General features: G+C 51.3%; 1 protein-coding gene across 2 annotated transcripts; it reads right to left on the reverse strand.

The window, feature by feature from the left end:
- Window positions 1-10,344: 10,344 nt before the first annotated feature.
- LOC136490954 (putative wall-associated receptor kinase-like 16) lies at window positions 10,345-14,949 on the reverse strand. 2 transcript variants are annotated; one of them, XM_066487155.1, is made up of 4 exons: window positions 14,753-14,949; window positions 12,145-13,087; window positions 11,852-11,998; window positions 10,345-11,770 (listed from the first exon to the last, which is right to left on the reverse strand). In XM_066487155.1, the coding sequence occupies exons 2-4, from the start codon at window positions 13,031-13,033 to the stop codon at window positions 10,578-10,580; spliced, it is 2,229 nt and encodes a 742-aa protein (XP_066343252.1). In that variant the 5' UTR covers window positions 13,034-13,087; window positions 14,753-14,949; the 3' UTR covers window positions 10,345-10,577. The 2 variants fall into 2 exon arrangements, with proteins under 2 accessions (XP_066343252.1, XP_066343251.1); XM_066487154.1 differs by having other exon boundaries at window positions 10,347-11,779; window positions 14,753-14,947.
- Window positions 14,950-15,289: the final 340 nt, after the last annotated feature.

A 15,289-nucleotide genomic window follows, 5' to 3' on the forward strand; every position in this document is an offset into this window, starting at 1 on the left:
GTGTAGTCGCGCTCTTGACTGCTCGGATGAATCAATGTTGATGGTCATTAGCTTCTCCTCTTCGAGTATCCTAGTATTGGTCCTCGACAAGCATGACGTGTTTTCTTTGGCACGCCGCAAGTTGGACATGAGCCAAACGTGTTGTTGCATGCCGTAGCCATGCGTTGCAGCAAGTTACGGCAACAAGCCAAACATGCCCTAGATACGAGATAGGAACAAAAAATTCGAAGTTTATTAGACCTCGCCAAGTTTACATTAACGATGGCTAATGTTAGTAACTATTTTCACCTTCTTTGGATTAACCTTTTATGCAAAGCGAGGATTAAAGTGTAAGTGAGATAGTAATAGTGTGTGTTGGGGGAGCACCTTCGGCAAGCCACCCCGTGAACCCTCGGCTGTCAAGAGGGACCTTCAATGACTCTCAACGAAAGGCATCGAACAAGTAACAACCGTGACGAAGGTTCTCCGATTAAGGTTGCCTCTATCCTCTGCAACTACAGGTCCATCGTCTGTCGTAGAGAGAAACTCCCATCAGAGACAAGCCCCTCGCAATGGTTGTCACTTGGTGGAAGAAAGTTAAATTGAAAAACTTAATTCAACACCGTATGAAAAAGATAACGACCTCAAATGAAACAACTTAAAACTAAAAAGTTGTAAATCTCATGAAGAGATATAACTTTTACATAAAAAGTATCTTCATTTGTCACCGTATAAAAAAGATATGATTTTTCGAAGGCGATAAAAGCTTGTACGCGATTTATATGCTGCTTAAACTGTATATTGTTTTTTGAACAACATAATGATCTAAAATAAAAAAAAACTCAAAACTATAAATTTGTAGATATCATCGAGAGCTATAACTTCCATATAAAAAATATCTCGACTTGACACCATATAAGAAAGATATGATTTTTCTAAGGTGACAAGCACTTTATTTAATTTTTTGAGCATATTAGTGACCTCATATTAAAAATCTCAAAACTAGAAAGATGTAGATCTCGTCGAGTGCTACAACTTTTATATAGAAAGTATCCTCATTTGACACTATATAAGAGAGATACAATTTTCCCAAGGCAACAAGCACTTGCACGCAATTAATATACTACTAAAATTTTATTTAATTTTTTAGTATCTTAAAGACCTCAAATTAAAATCTCAAAACTAGAAAGTTGAAGATCTCATCGAGGGCTACAATTTTCATATAAAAATCATCTTCATCCGAGATCATATGAAAAAGATATAATTTTTCTAAGGTTGCACCTTGCCGTACCTGGTTGGCGTAGTGCTACAGTACAGCCGTGCCAACAGGAGTGACACGGCAAGGATTTTCACGTGGAAATCGTTGTCCGACGCGGCAAATCATGCCGCGCCGATGCACGTGGCGTGACAACATGTTTTGGCCGCGCTACGGACTTAGGCGAGGCCAAACGGGTTAGATTTGAAAATAAAAAGTAATGGTGTTATATTTGGAATTTATTTTAGAAAAAGTTTAAAAATAAAAAATTCCCTACCGCGGGCTTCTCCAACGCGTAGACCCGTCGGAGCCTTCTCCACGGGACTTTCCACGGCCTTCTTCACCGGAGCAGCAAGCTCTGTGCCACCTACGAGCTCTATACCGGTGAACTCCACATGCCGACGAGTCTCTATTTCCAAGTAGCGAGGAGACGTTGCGCTGAAAGTGTTTGATATGTTTTAGAGATATGTTACATGTGTTTTATATAGATATTGCAAATGTAGATCAGGATATTGCATATGCTGCAAGTGTTTCACAGGCATGTTGCAAGCGTTTATTCCAAGTATTTCATTTGTTTCAGACATATATTGCATATATTTCACACATATGTTGCGATAGTATGTTACAAATGTTTCAGTTGTTTTATTCTTATATTGTAGTAAGTGTTCTCATGTTGCAAATATTTTATCTGGATGTTGCATATGTTTTACACATAGATTTGCAAGTGTATGTTCTAAATGTTTCATCTTGTTCAGAGTTATGTTGCATTCAAGTGTTTTATGTTCCAAATGTTTCGTGTTTCAGAGGTATGTTCAGAGAGTCATAGGACACGGACCGGACGCGGAGGAAGGGGCGCGGCGAGCCAGAGGTCGACGGATGGGGCGCACGGTGCGCCTGGCGTCCTGCAAACCTCGTCCGAGCTTCCAGGTCCTGCCCATGCGTAGAGAGGATGGGTCGGTGGGAAGGAGTGACGGGCGCTGCCAGGGTGCTTGTGCGGGGCAGAACGAGGCAGACGTGGGATGAATGTACGCGTGCAGCAACGATACGGCGCAGCGACAGACGTGGACGGACGAGCTAGGGCAGCAGCATGCGTGGAACATCCAGACACGCTCATCTGCTGCGAAGGTCCTGGCGGTAGTAATCCCCAGCAATCAAGTAAAATCCACTCAAGAAAAAAACAGCCTGGTAATAAAAAAACGGAAAGCAAACAGCGGTGTTGCACGTCAGGTTCCGTGCGACGGCGCCGCATAATTTTAAGAGGCTTTTACATGTATGTCATTAAAAAAATTTGTAATTACGCATAAGTCATTAAAAAAATTAACCGCACACGAGTACCATCGTTCTGAACTTCTTTGCTCTCTAAGACATTCCGTTGGTGTTCTATTCATTTTTCACCGTTACATATGAGCCCGGTCAGTATAAACGTCCAAAATACCCTTCTCTCGTCCTATCCTCTTGCTTCTTTAATCCACACCGCTCGCGCTCGCGTCCGAGGCCGGCAGAGCTCACGCTCGCGTCCGCGCCCGGCGGAGCTCGCGCTCGCGCTTGCGGCCGGTAGAGCCTCGCTCTGCGAAGCTCGCGCTCGTGTCCGTGGCCGGCGGAGCTCGCGCTTGAGCTCGCGGCCCCCATCCCCTCCGTCAGCGGCGGCGGCATCCACGCCCGGCTTCGCGCTTGCGGCCGCCTATCCCCTCCGGCAGCGGCAGCGTCGTCCATGCCCGACCTCGCGCTCGCGCTCGCCATCCCCTCTGGCAGCGGCGGCCTCGTCCACGCCCGGCTTCCCCTTGCGCTTGCGGCCGGCAAAGCCCCGCTCGGCGGAGCTCGCGCTCGAGCTCGCGGCCGTCATCCCCTCCGTCAGTGCTCGTGCTCGTGGCCGTGGGCGTGCCCGCCGCGCTGTGCCACCGCGCGCTCCACACCGGGGCGAGGTGCAGGCGCGCCTACCGCGCCGCCGCGGCTAAGAAGAAGGAGACGGCGGTGCTGCGGATGGTGGTCGCTCTGGCCGCGGCCATCCTCAAGGTGGCGGCCGCCGTCGACGTCGTCGCCGTGTTCGAGGGGCAGCCGCGCGGGGGGCAGCTCCACTCCGACCACAGCGCCACCTCATCCAGGCTAACGCTCGCGAGCGCGCGGCCGCGGTGACGCGAGCGCGGACGTGGGGGAGCTCTGCCTCGGCCGCCGCGGGCGCGCGGGCGAGCTCCGCCCCGGCCGTCACGGGCGAGCTCGGTCCCGGCCAGCCGCCACGGGTGCGAGCGCGGGCGAGCTCCGCCCCGGCCGCACGCACGAGAAGAGAGATCGAGTTTGAGAGAGATATGATAGGGATAAGAGGGGTATTATGGACGTTTTGACTGACCTGACCCACTTGTCAAGACTCCCAAACGGTGAAAAACGAACAGAACATCGACGGAATGACTCGGTCAATTTTTTTAATGGCTTATACGTAATTACAAATTTTTTTATGACATACGTGTAAAAGCGTCTAATTTTTGCCCCCACACCCCCCCACCCCCATCTATCCGCCTATCGCACAATTGCTCTGCCCTCCGCAACGTCTCCTAGCTCTGCGCCGCCACCACCGTCGGGTCGTTCCTCTGGGGCGACCGTTTGGTTGTCCGAACCGCCGCCGTGTGAGGGAGCAGGAGCTCAGGACGACATATGCTACTACTGCCTGCTGCTTGCGAGTTGCGATGGCTGAGCCGTTGAGGTGCGCTTTGCGCTCTCTCCTGTCTAGACCGTTCTGCTAGAGGAATGGGAGGGCCGGGAGTTAGAGGCAAAGGTCGGAGGCGATGAGCAGCTGCTGCTCGGTGTTTCCTGGAGAGCGGCGGCCACGAACAGAAGAGGTTGAGAGGAGAGGTGCTAGGCCAGAGAGTGGAGGGAGCCTATTTAACTAAGGTATGGCCTCCAACTCATCTAAACTAAGGTATACCCGATATTAATCCAAATGAGGTGTCCTAATTATGAACAAGTGATCCGGTTTTAAGCAGTAAAATTTAACATTTGGTAGCCAGAGCTGGGCTAGTTCAAGTGGCCCTGATTAAGTTTGCTAAGCCTTGGGTGGACCTAAATTAAGATCTAATTAGTGCCACTCCAAGTCTCTGGTATGTTTAAGTTTTGGCTTAAGGCATACTTGTTGGCTTTTGATTGTGTTTAAGTACTAATTGTTCATGTTTTAGTCTAACTGTGCCACTGTTTAGCCCTAATACCCAGATTAGTAACTAAGTCAATTAGCTTTGGGCCTAATTCACGTTGTGTTAGTCAAATTAGGGCTAAGGGTTAGCCAAGGTTAATTGCCAACTCCTTTTAATTGACTCGGATTAGACATGACAACACCTAATGAGGGACTAGGGTTTCAGTTTTAAGCATGTAGAAGGAGGGGAAAAGGCGAACTGCAAACTGTAAGATCAAATTCCCTAAATTTCGAGAACCTTGGATCTCGAATTTCTTTTTTCCCCAAAATTTCCAAACCCTAAGTCAAATTCCCAAATTTGTGAATCCTAACCCTAAGTGAAAGGCAGTCTTGGTGTCCACCCTGTGTGCGGCGTCGCTGCGAGAAGTAGAGCTTGGCTGTGGCTTTGCACATGGCCGTAGCTGACCCCGTCGTGTCGCACCGCGTGACATTTACTTGGATGAGAACTCGTGTCAAGGACCTCGGGTCCTCGGATAGCTGGACCTCGGCTACGTAGTTCGTAACCGCGATCTGTCTTCTCCGGCGAGGTTTTCCCCTCCGCCGCAGGCTTGGCTTTGTTGAGAGAGAGAGATAGTTTAGGAGATAATAACTTGCTTAATCTCAAATGTCACACCCTTACAGGATAAGTAGGCCGGCGGCCTAACAAACTTGGCAACAACCATTTGGAAATAAACTAATTTAGAAATAAACTCTCCTAATATCAAGGCCATGCAAATCTAGCCACTTTCACCGGCCCTGCCTTCCTCCTGCGCGCTGCTCGCGCCTGCTGCGGATGCCCGGGCCGCGGCTCTCCTGATATCTCGGGCCCGCCGGCGACGTGCATATGTATGGCCCCACATGACATCTCTCCCCCCCTCGAGATCCAGCTCGTCCTCGAGCTGAAACGTTGGATACTTGCTGCGGAAATCATCGTGATCCTCCCAGGTAGCCGAGGAAGCCGGTTCACCACGCCAGTGAACCAAGACCTGACGGACACCGTGCGCCAAGCGAGCTTGCTCGACCCGTGCCGGCTCTGGGACCACCACGCCATGGTGGATGTCTGGTAGCGGTGGTGGAGCGGATGGAGGCGTGCCGACGAACTTCTTGAGGGTGCTCACATGAAACACGTCGTGGATGCGAGCTTGCGGGGGTAGCTCGAGGCGCACGGCGACGTCGTTGACGAGTTGCACCACACGGTAGGGCCCCAGGTAGCGAGCTTTGAGCTTGCCTGTCGTAGATTGGGGCAGAGAGGACGGGGCGCGCTGACGAAGACGAAGAAGCGCCCAGTATGAAACCGGCCGGTGACGCGTGTCGTAGTGGAGCTTCTGCGCTGCCTGCGCTTGTTCTAGCCGGTGACGGACGTCGGAGAGGAAGGCCTCACGCGCCTCCATGTCCCGAGCGACTGCCGCGACCCGCGTCTCGCCAGGCTCATATGAGCGGATGGTGGGCGGGTCTCGGCCATACACCACGCGGAACGGCGTCTCGTGCAGGGACGACTGGTAGGCGGTGTTGTAGATGTACTCGGCCCACGGCAGCCAGCGGAGCCATTGACGGGGATGATCGTCGGTGAAGCAGCGCAGGTACATGACGATGACGCGGTTCACGGCCTCCGTCTGCCCATCGGTCTGGGGATGGAAAGCGGATGACATGCGCTGCTTGGTCCCGATGAGACGCATGAGCTCGCGCCAGAACGTTGAGGTGAACACCGGGTCGCGGTCGGACACCATGGACTGCGGCACGCCGTGAAGGCGTACAATGTCGGTGAAGAACGCCTGTGCCACGGACTCGGCGGTGTATGGATGAGCGAGGGCGATGAAGTGGTAGTACTTGCTGAAGCGATCGACGACGGAGAGGATCACTGACTTCTTGTTAACATGTGGCAGCGCTTCGATGAAGTCGAGCCCGATATCCTCCCAGACGACTGTGGGGATGGGCAGCGGCATGAGGAGCCCTGCCGGGTTGAGGTGCTCCGACTTGTGCCGCTGACAAGTGACGCACACTCGTACAAAGTCCTGCACAAGATGACGCATGTTTGGAAAATGAAAGTCACGTCGAAGGCGGTGCAGAGTACGCTGGACGCCCTCATGGCCGTCGTCGTGGACCGTCGCGATGATCTCCTGCAGGAGAGGGGAGGACGGTGGTATGTAGAGGCGCCCATCGTAGGGCACCATGCCGTCCGCCACGGTCCAGGGAGCTGCGCGTGACCCAGCGCGGACTTCGTCGTGGATGGCCACCAGCGCGGGGTCGAGGGCCTGAGCGTGGCGAAGCCGGCCGATGAAGTCGAAGCGGGGCGCTGAGATCGCACGGAGACCTCCCGTGCTGTCTTCGTCGTCGCGGCGTGAAAGTGCGTCCGCCACCGTATTGGACGCCCCCGACTTGTACTCGACGGTGAAGTCGAAGCCGAGTAACTTCCCGACCCAGTGGTGCTGCGGAATGGTGGTGAGACGCTGGTCGAGAAGATACTTGAGACTGTAGTGGTCCATCTTCACGAGGAAACGCCGTCCCCACAGGTACGGCCTCCAGTGCCTCACCACGAGCACCAGGCTGATGAGCTCCCGCTCATACGCGGCGAGGGAGCGATGCCGGGGCGCCATGGGCCGGCTGAAGTACGCGATCGGATGGCCCTCCTGTAGCAGTACAGCCCCAAAGCCATAAGTAGAAGCGTCGCACTCGACGAGGAAGGGCTTGGTGAAGTCCGGCAAGGCCAAGACCGGAGCTGAAGTCACGGCCGCCTTGAGTGCGCTGAAGGCTGTCTCGGCGTCGGGATTCCACGCGAACCCCTCTTTTTTGAGGAGGGCCGTGAGGGGGGCCGCGATGGCGCCGTAGTTGTGGACGAATTTCCTGTAGTAGCCGGCCAACCCGAGGAAGCCACGCACCGCGCGCGCCGAGCGGGGACGCGGCCAGTCGTGGATGGCCTGGACCTTGGCGGGATCCATGGCAACGCCCGACGCCGAGATGATGTGGCCGAGGTAGGCGACGGAGTCGACGCCGAACGAGCACTTGGACCTCTTCACGAACAAGCGGTGCTGGCGTAGCAGGTCGAAGACGACTCGGAGGTGGCGAAGATGGTCCGCCCACGAGGTGCTGTAGATCAAGATGTCATCAAAAAAGACAAGGACGAACCGGCGGAGGTAGGCGCGTAGTATGTCGTTCATCAACGCCTGGAACGTGGCCGGAGCGTTGCACAGCCCGAACGGCATCACCAAAAACTCGTAGAGGCCATCATGGGTGCGGAACGCCGTCTTGTGGATGTCGTCCGGTCACATCCGCACCTGGTGGTACCCAGAACGTAGGTCCAGCTTGGTGAAGAAGCGCGCGCCGTGAAGCTCGTCGAGGAGCTCATCGACGACGGGGATAGGAAACGCGTCCTTGACGGTGAGGGCGTTGAGGGCGCGGTAGTCGACGCAAAACCGCCATGAGCCATCCGCCTTCTTCATGAGAAGGACTGGGGAGGAAAAGGGCGAGTCGCTGCGGCGGACGACGCCCTGCTCAATCATCGCCGCGCACTGGCATTCCAGCTCATCCTTGTGGGCCGCTGGGTACCGGTACGGGCGAACGGCGATGGGGGCGGAGCCGGGCTTGAGGACGATGGCGTGGTCGCGCGTCCGCTGTGGCGGAAGGCCCTTCGGCTCGGTGAAGATGTCCCCGTAGGCGGCCAGGAGCTCGTCCAAGAGCGTCCCACTGGCCGCGGCGATGGTGCGCAGACGGGCGGTAGTTGACGATGGCACCCCCGACCAGCAGATGGTGCGCCCGTGACGCTGGAACGACATGGACCGCGTGGCGAAGTCCCACATGATGGGCCCCAACGTTCCCAACCACCGTGTGCCCAGCACCAGATCATACCCTGCGAGAGGCATAACAAACAAATCGGTGTTGAACGCGGTGTCGTCGATGGAGAACAGGGCGTTCCGGATGACGCCAGGGCAGGCCACCCCTTCGCCATTAGCAACTGTCGCCGTCATGCGAGGGCGGGGTTGGACGGGCAGCCTGGAACGTCGCGCCGCGTCCTCGCCGATGAAGCCGTGGGTGGATCCACTGTACAGTAGGGCGAGGAAGGACGCGCCCCCTACAGACACCGTGACTTGGATCGTGTCGGCGACTGGCACGCCCGCGACCGCGTGGAGGGAGAACACCGGGGACTCCGTGTCCGCCGCGTCCTCAGCCGCAGTGGTGTCGTCGTCGTCGTCCATGGCGCAGTCCAAGAGGAGAGGCGTTTGCAGACCTTGTTGTGACCGCGGCTGTACTTCTCGTCGCAATTGAAGCACAAGCCGAGGCGACGCCGTTCCTCCTGTTCGGCCTGGCTGAGCCGCCGCACGGGCCGTCCCTCGACCGTGGTAGTGGTCGCGGCCGCCTTGGCTGCTTGAGGTTGGGGCTGGATGTGGCGCGTCCCTGGCGTGGGTAAGACGCCCCGTGCAGGAGCCTTGGCCGAGGCAGTAGTGTACTGTTCCATGAGCTCGAACTGCCGCGCGAGGCTCATTGCGGTGGCGAGGGATTGCGGGTTTTGGGTTTGGACGGCGAGGCTCAGCGGTGGTAGGAGACCCCCCGTGAACAGCTGGACACGCTGGTCCTCATCAAGGCGTCCAGCGCGGGGAAGGAGGCTCTGGAAGCGATCTTGATACTCTTCGACCGTGCCCGTGCGACGACACGACGCGAGCTCGAAGAGAGGGGCCGATCGGAGCGGCGGCCCGTAGCGGAGGTTGAGGAGCTCCTTGAAACGCATCCATGACGGGGTACCCTCGTTCGCCTGAACTTGCATGTACCACATCTGCGCCCCATCAGTGAGGTTGTAGGACGCCATCCACACGCGCTCCTCCGGCATGATTCGCTGTTGGGTAAAGAAGGACTCACACCGGTTGATGAAAACCAGTGGGTCGCTCTTGCCGTCATAGTGCGGAAAATCCGGCCGCCAATGCTTGGGCGGGCGGTCTTGGTGATGCTCTTCGGTGCCAGGCCGTGCGCCCGATGCGGACGAACTGGTGGCGGTGATGTCGGCGATCGCCTTGGCGTCAGCCTCGATCGACTTCTGCATCAACGTCATGGACTTGGTGAGCGCCTCAATGGAGGCTTTGAGGTCGTCACCCATGCTGCCCAGGCAGGACGCAACGGAGGACGAGGAAGCAGATGAAAGGGCGGCGGCGGCAGCGGCTGATGGTGGATCGGCGGCTGGGCGTGGTGAGGTGGACCGAGACGACGAGGATCGCCGGGATAGTGATACCAGGTTGTCAAGGACCTCGGGTCCTCGGATAGCTGGACCTCGGCTACGTAGTTCGTAACCGCGATCCGTCTTCTCCGGCGAGGTTTGCCCCTCCGCCGCAGGCTTGGCTTTGTTGAGAGAGAGAGATAGTTTAGGAGATAATAACTTGCTTAATCTCAAATGTCACACCCTTACAGGATAAGTAGGCCGGCGGCCTAACAAACTTGGCAACAACCATTTGGAAATAAACTAATTTAGAAATAAACTCTCCTAATATCAAGGCCATGCAAATCTAGCCACTTTCACCGGCCCTGCCTTCCTCCTGCGCGCTGCTCGCGCCTGCTGCGGATGCCCGGGCCGCGGCTCTCCTGATATCTCGGGCCCGCCGGCGACGTGCATATGTATGGCCCCACATGACAACTCGGGACAGTTGGCATGCCACATGGGCAGTTTAATGCAATTTCTAAGATTTGGGCCTCATATAGTACAACTAGCAAGTTTATGGTGGTAAAATGTATTTTAAGGGTACCGGGACCGAAATGAGAATGAGGAACAAGTTTAAGGTCCGTTGATGAGACGTACTCCCCATGTTATTGCCGGTACATAACACCGGCATTAATTACTACAATCACATAACAATCATTAATACACACCTAGGCACTTAAGATGTTGAATGTATTTTCTACATTGAATAATTCTATGTATAGTAGTATTGTTTATAAAAACATAATATGCTACAAATTAAATTACGAGTATTGACATGTGATAATGTTTCAGACGTATAAACTTATCTAAAGAAACAACTTATAAAATTTATTGTCATGGAGTATTATATGTTGCAGAGGTGCTGGGCACATATACATACTTGAATGGGTAAAGATAGGCAGAGCTTTGTGTCTGTAACATTATATACACATTAGATAGTACAACAACTAGCTCGCAGATGTCCCAGAAGTAGAAGTTTCAATGGAATTCACCACAACATATGCTATTCACCTAGCATAGTACGAACTTCTTGGGTTCATGGGCAGGTTCTCACCTTCTTGTGTAGGATACCCAGTTGTACTGGCTTCTATTTCAAAGCTAGCAGTCGATGTTCCACCAAGAAGAAGGTTTTGAGTCTCTATCATCTCTGCATCAATCTGTACCCAAGGATGCAGTGAAAGCTTCCTCAATTTATCGAGCTCATCGGCGATCTCCTTCATTGATGGTCTGTTGCTGCCACACATGTCCAGGCATTGCTTGGCTAGCTCTGCAAGCCCTCTGATCAATTCATTGCTCTCTTGTCCCTTCACGTGGCTCGGCAAGATCGCATCAAGATTGTTCTCCTTCATAGCGGATAAGAAATTTGACGACAAACTTCTTTGCATCTCAGGTCCATCCAACTTGAGAGGCTCTTGGCCAGTGAGGACCTCAAGAAGGATAACACCAAAGCTGTAGACGTCACTTTTCTCTGTCAGTTGGCATGTTTGCATGTATTCAGGGTCGAGGTATCCACAAGTACCTTGAACCATTGTGACATATTGCTCTTTGTCGGATGGGGCTAGTATGGAGGCTCCAAAATCTGACACTTTCGCCATGTAGTTACCATCAAGTAGGATGTTGGCACTCTTCACATCACCATGGATGATTGGAGGAGATGCATACGAGTGTAGGAAATTGAGTCCTTCGGCTGCTTCATGAACAATCCTTAACAGGGTGCTGAAAGATATTTGCAGTGCTTGGTTCTTCCCATGGATAAGCTCGAATAGTGTGCCATTAGGGATGAACTCGTAGACTAACATCGGAACTTCCACCTCAAGGCAACAACCCACGAGTTTGACAATGTTCTTGTGATTGATTTGGGACAGTATTAGCATTTCTTGACCAAATTCCTTCTTTTGCCTTTCGTCGATCAGTGCACATCTCTTAATTGCAACCTGCATGTTGTTCTTAACTATCCCTTTGTAGACTGTCCCATGGCCTCCCTTTCCAATTACTCTGCTCTTATCGTAGTTGTCTGTGCCTTGTATAAGTTCAGCTTCACTAAATACAATGAAAGCAAGACCCTTTTCTGATCTCATCCTCTCAAACAAGAGCACGCCTCCATGCTGTCGAAAATGTTCTTGTTTAACTTGGTTCAGTTTTCTCTTTTGAAGAATCATGTATCCAAAGAAGGAGAAAATCACGAGAACAAGAAAGCCAACTGTAACTCCTGCATAACAGCATCAGATAAGAGCGTTGTCTTGTTAGAAAACTTCCATTTGATGCTAGCTGAGGGCCTTACCTATGATGAGGCCAGTATCAGGGTCACATGTTTTGTTTTGCTCAGAAAACTTCCTTCCCGCTCGACACGAACACCGGTATCCTCCTATTGTGTTGTGGCAGATGCTGCCTGAGGGGCATGACGATACGTCTCTACATTCATTGTAATCTGCAGAAAGTGGCAAGAACTAAGTGCGATAGTACACAATTGATAGATAGAGAGGCTACAGAGCTAAGTCATTGGATGAGATATGGAAGATATTATGCACGCACACTTGACTACTTGAACATTTTAGAACGAAGTCAAATTCGTACCTTTGCATCCATCTGGGAGATATGGGTTGCCGTCATACCCTTTGGAGCAGTTGCACAGGTACCCTGGCCCGTTGGGGGATTCCACGCACTCGCCGTGGGTGCTGAGACACGCGTAAGTGCCTGTCTCATTCCTTTTGGCGACCTCACACGACGTCGTCCCATCTCTTATAGCCCAGTCAATCACCAAGGGTGCTCGCCCGACGTTGGTGTCGTTGAACTTGGTCGTGGTGATGTATAATGTGCTGAAGTTGAACGCCTCCGCCTCCATCAGCACGCCGTAGCTACATCGGCTGAAACTCCAGATTTGGCTTGTGTTGAAACGGCTGTCGAAGCCGACTTCGTAATAGGCCATCCCCCTGGGTATCGCCGTCTGGCAGCAGCCCATGCCGGAGCAGGAACCATCTACCAAGTCTGACAGATTGCTGCACGTTGAGACGCAGCCGCTCTGGTAGCCTGTGCCGTTGCTGTTGGAGATGTAGGCAAGGGTGTTGCATCCGATGACAGTGAACTTGTTGTGGATGTCAGAGAACCGATAGGGAGAATCAATAGTGTTGATAGACCACTGATTACCCTCCATGAGACCAGAAGAGTTGTAACAGGATGTTGAGATGGGATTGAGCACCCGGATTGTGCCATGAATCAAGGAAATATTGAGCAGTTCGGCGTCACCGATGAATGGCTTCGGGATGCCATCTTGTACCTTGTCACAGCTGATGTTGAAGCCTCGTGACAGGGAGCAGTTATCACCTATGCCGAATGGGTAATGGATGTCAACGCTACCACACTGCCGTTGGCATTGAGGGATAGGAACCGCAAGAGCAGGGGCGTTCTTTGCCGCCAACAGAAGCAGAAGACAAACTAGTCCAAGCTGTACACACCGCACTTCCATACTCCTTGGTGGATAATTAGAAAGTAGAAGAAACCATGATATTGCAACGATCACCTAAATCAGTGAGAGTCAATATATGTACAACTAAATTGTGCTTTGTGTACTCCTACATGTCAAGAAATCCCAACATACAGAATTGAATAGAATCGTTGATTGTGTTGCCGAGTCTCGTGTGGGACTGGATTGTATAGAATTACAGTACATTGGTTAGGAGGCAAAAAGTCTCCTTGAGATAAGACAAGTCAGGATTACACGATCCTAATCTACCATATCTGAGATATCCCAATGTACTCTAAGACTATATTCATACAATCATACACGTGCTGTATTAAAGAGAAACAGAAGACAATAACCGAAAATGTACAACGTTTGGGTTAATGATGTGCCAAATAAGTTTTAGATCTGGCTTCCCCTGATCCGAGGAAGGTTGGGTAAGCACAGTTATTACAAGTGCACAAGACAATCCTAGTGATGTACATAAGCTGATTCTTCCCTTGAGTCAAATCTTAAAATATTTCTAGATATATCAGCTCTTCCGTGTGGATTAGGGAATTGCGCTCAAGTGAATGCCTACAGAAAAGCTAAAACAATATTGTTTAAAGCTGATTTTGCAGACAGTGCCTTGCAAGGGGTGAGCATAAGTAGTGAAAGACTGTTAGGAATAGATGAGCTAGTGATCGTTAGCAGTTGTCACCAATACCGAACGGGTAATGGATGTCAACGCCTCCACACTGTCCTTGGCATTGAGGGCTAGGAACCGGAACAGCAGGGGCGTCCTGTGCCGCCAACAGAAGCAGAAGACAGACAAGGCCAAGCTGTACAGGCCGCGCTTCCATACTCCTTGGCCAGATATATAACTAGAAAGTAGAAACCATGATATTGCAACGGTCAGCTAAATCGTGAAGGGTGAGCTATAAAGTTCTGTTCTGTGCACTTCTAAAAATCCCAACCCGTGCGCTGTGGGAAGAACCAAAATATAACTGAAGTGTTCTTTTGTGTTAATGATGTACCCAAATAATATCTTGATTCTTGAAGTCGAAGATATGAATTCCTCTAATCCGAGGAAGGTTAGGATGTTAGGTAAACACAAGAGAGTCACGTCAAATCTGCTGTGTATATAAGCTGATTCTCCCCTTAAGATCTTACTCTCTCTATCGACAAAAGAATGCAACTATGAGATTTGTACAAGTCAAACTAGCTTAACTTTGATCAAGTTTATAGTGAATAGTAACAACATTTATGTCTCCAACTGGGTTTACTATATATATTTCATAATTAATTTAATGATATTTAACTTTGATCAAACTTCAAATCCTTTGACTCCTCAAAAAACGAGAATTGCATCTTTTGTGAATGAAGGGAGTATAACATTTCCTACACATATCGTTCAGGACTTTCTGGCGGATGAGGGACTCACTCAAGCGAATGCCTACAGAAAATCTGAAACAATCTTGTTTAAAGCTGATTTTTTCAAACAGTGTCTTTGCAAGGGGCGTAAGTTACGTCTGAAGACAGCATAGACAGTGCAAGGCTGCTAGGAACATATGAGTATTCGTCTCTCTTGCGTAGTGTTGACATCCAACCAAACAATGAAACATCTCAAAAAATGAAGCATGAACACCTTCAATCATGCAGATAATAAAAGAAGCTATTATAGGGTATAGGGATGGATGATAAACAAAAGTGGGGATTTCAGATTTCCTCGAATAGAAAGCATACCTTTGGATATTTAGTTGAGAGCTCTGGCCTGCCCCTGGACGCCTGTAGCACTCTGACCTATCACCTATGGAGAATGCTTCAGTTATTTGTTCTGGTAACAAGCGAACAGCCCCCTGTGGGTGGCCCTGTCTGTGTGTTGGAGTATATAAGAAGTTAAGAACACATCTTGCGTAATGTAACCTAGAGTCGTAGGGAACGAGTCTAGACACAATAGAGATGAGAGACCGAGTCTTGCTAGAAAATCTTGAAAGTATGTGTTTTGCTAACAGCCACAACAACCATTGGGAGAGAACAAATCAGCAGACAATGACATAGTTTACTTTCAACTGAATCCTGTGGTGGAAACAAAGGTTGGGAAGGATAGCAAATAATGCTCAACAATTTCGGCTCTCATTTTGTGTTGACCTTAAAAACAAAGCCAATGTTTTATCCTTTTCTTTTCTTTGTGTATATATTGGAGTAGTAGTTGTGCATGGTTCTTGAACATTCAGGTCCTGCCCACCAGGTGTTGATGCAAAATCCAGTAAGGTTAGGTAC

The sequence above is a fragment of the Miscanthus floridulus genome, chromosome 11 (genome assembly GCF_019320115.1).
Source record: "Miscanthus floridulus cultivar M001 chromosome 11, ASM1932011v1, whole genome shotgun sequence".
NCBI lineage: Eukaryota > Viridiplantae > Streptophyta > Magnoliopsida > Poales > Poaceae > Miscanthus > Miscanthus floridulus.

Bases quoted from the DNA above. Each gene is read 5' to 3' on its own strand.
- LOC136490954 (XM_066487154.1), bottom strand. From the start codon at position 13,033: ATGGAAGTGCGGTGTGTACAGCTTGGACTAGTTTGTCTTCTGCTTCTG. The intron at 11,999-12,144 runs GTACGAATTTGA...CACTTTCTGCAG, and splicing joins TCTCCCAGATGGATGCAAAG to ATTACAATGAATGTAGAGAC. The intron at 11,780-11,851 runs GTAAGGCCCTCA...GCTGTTATGCAG, and splicing joins TGATACTGGCCTCATCATAG to GAGTTACAGTTGGCTTTCTT.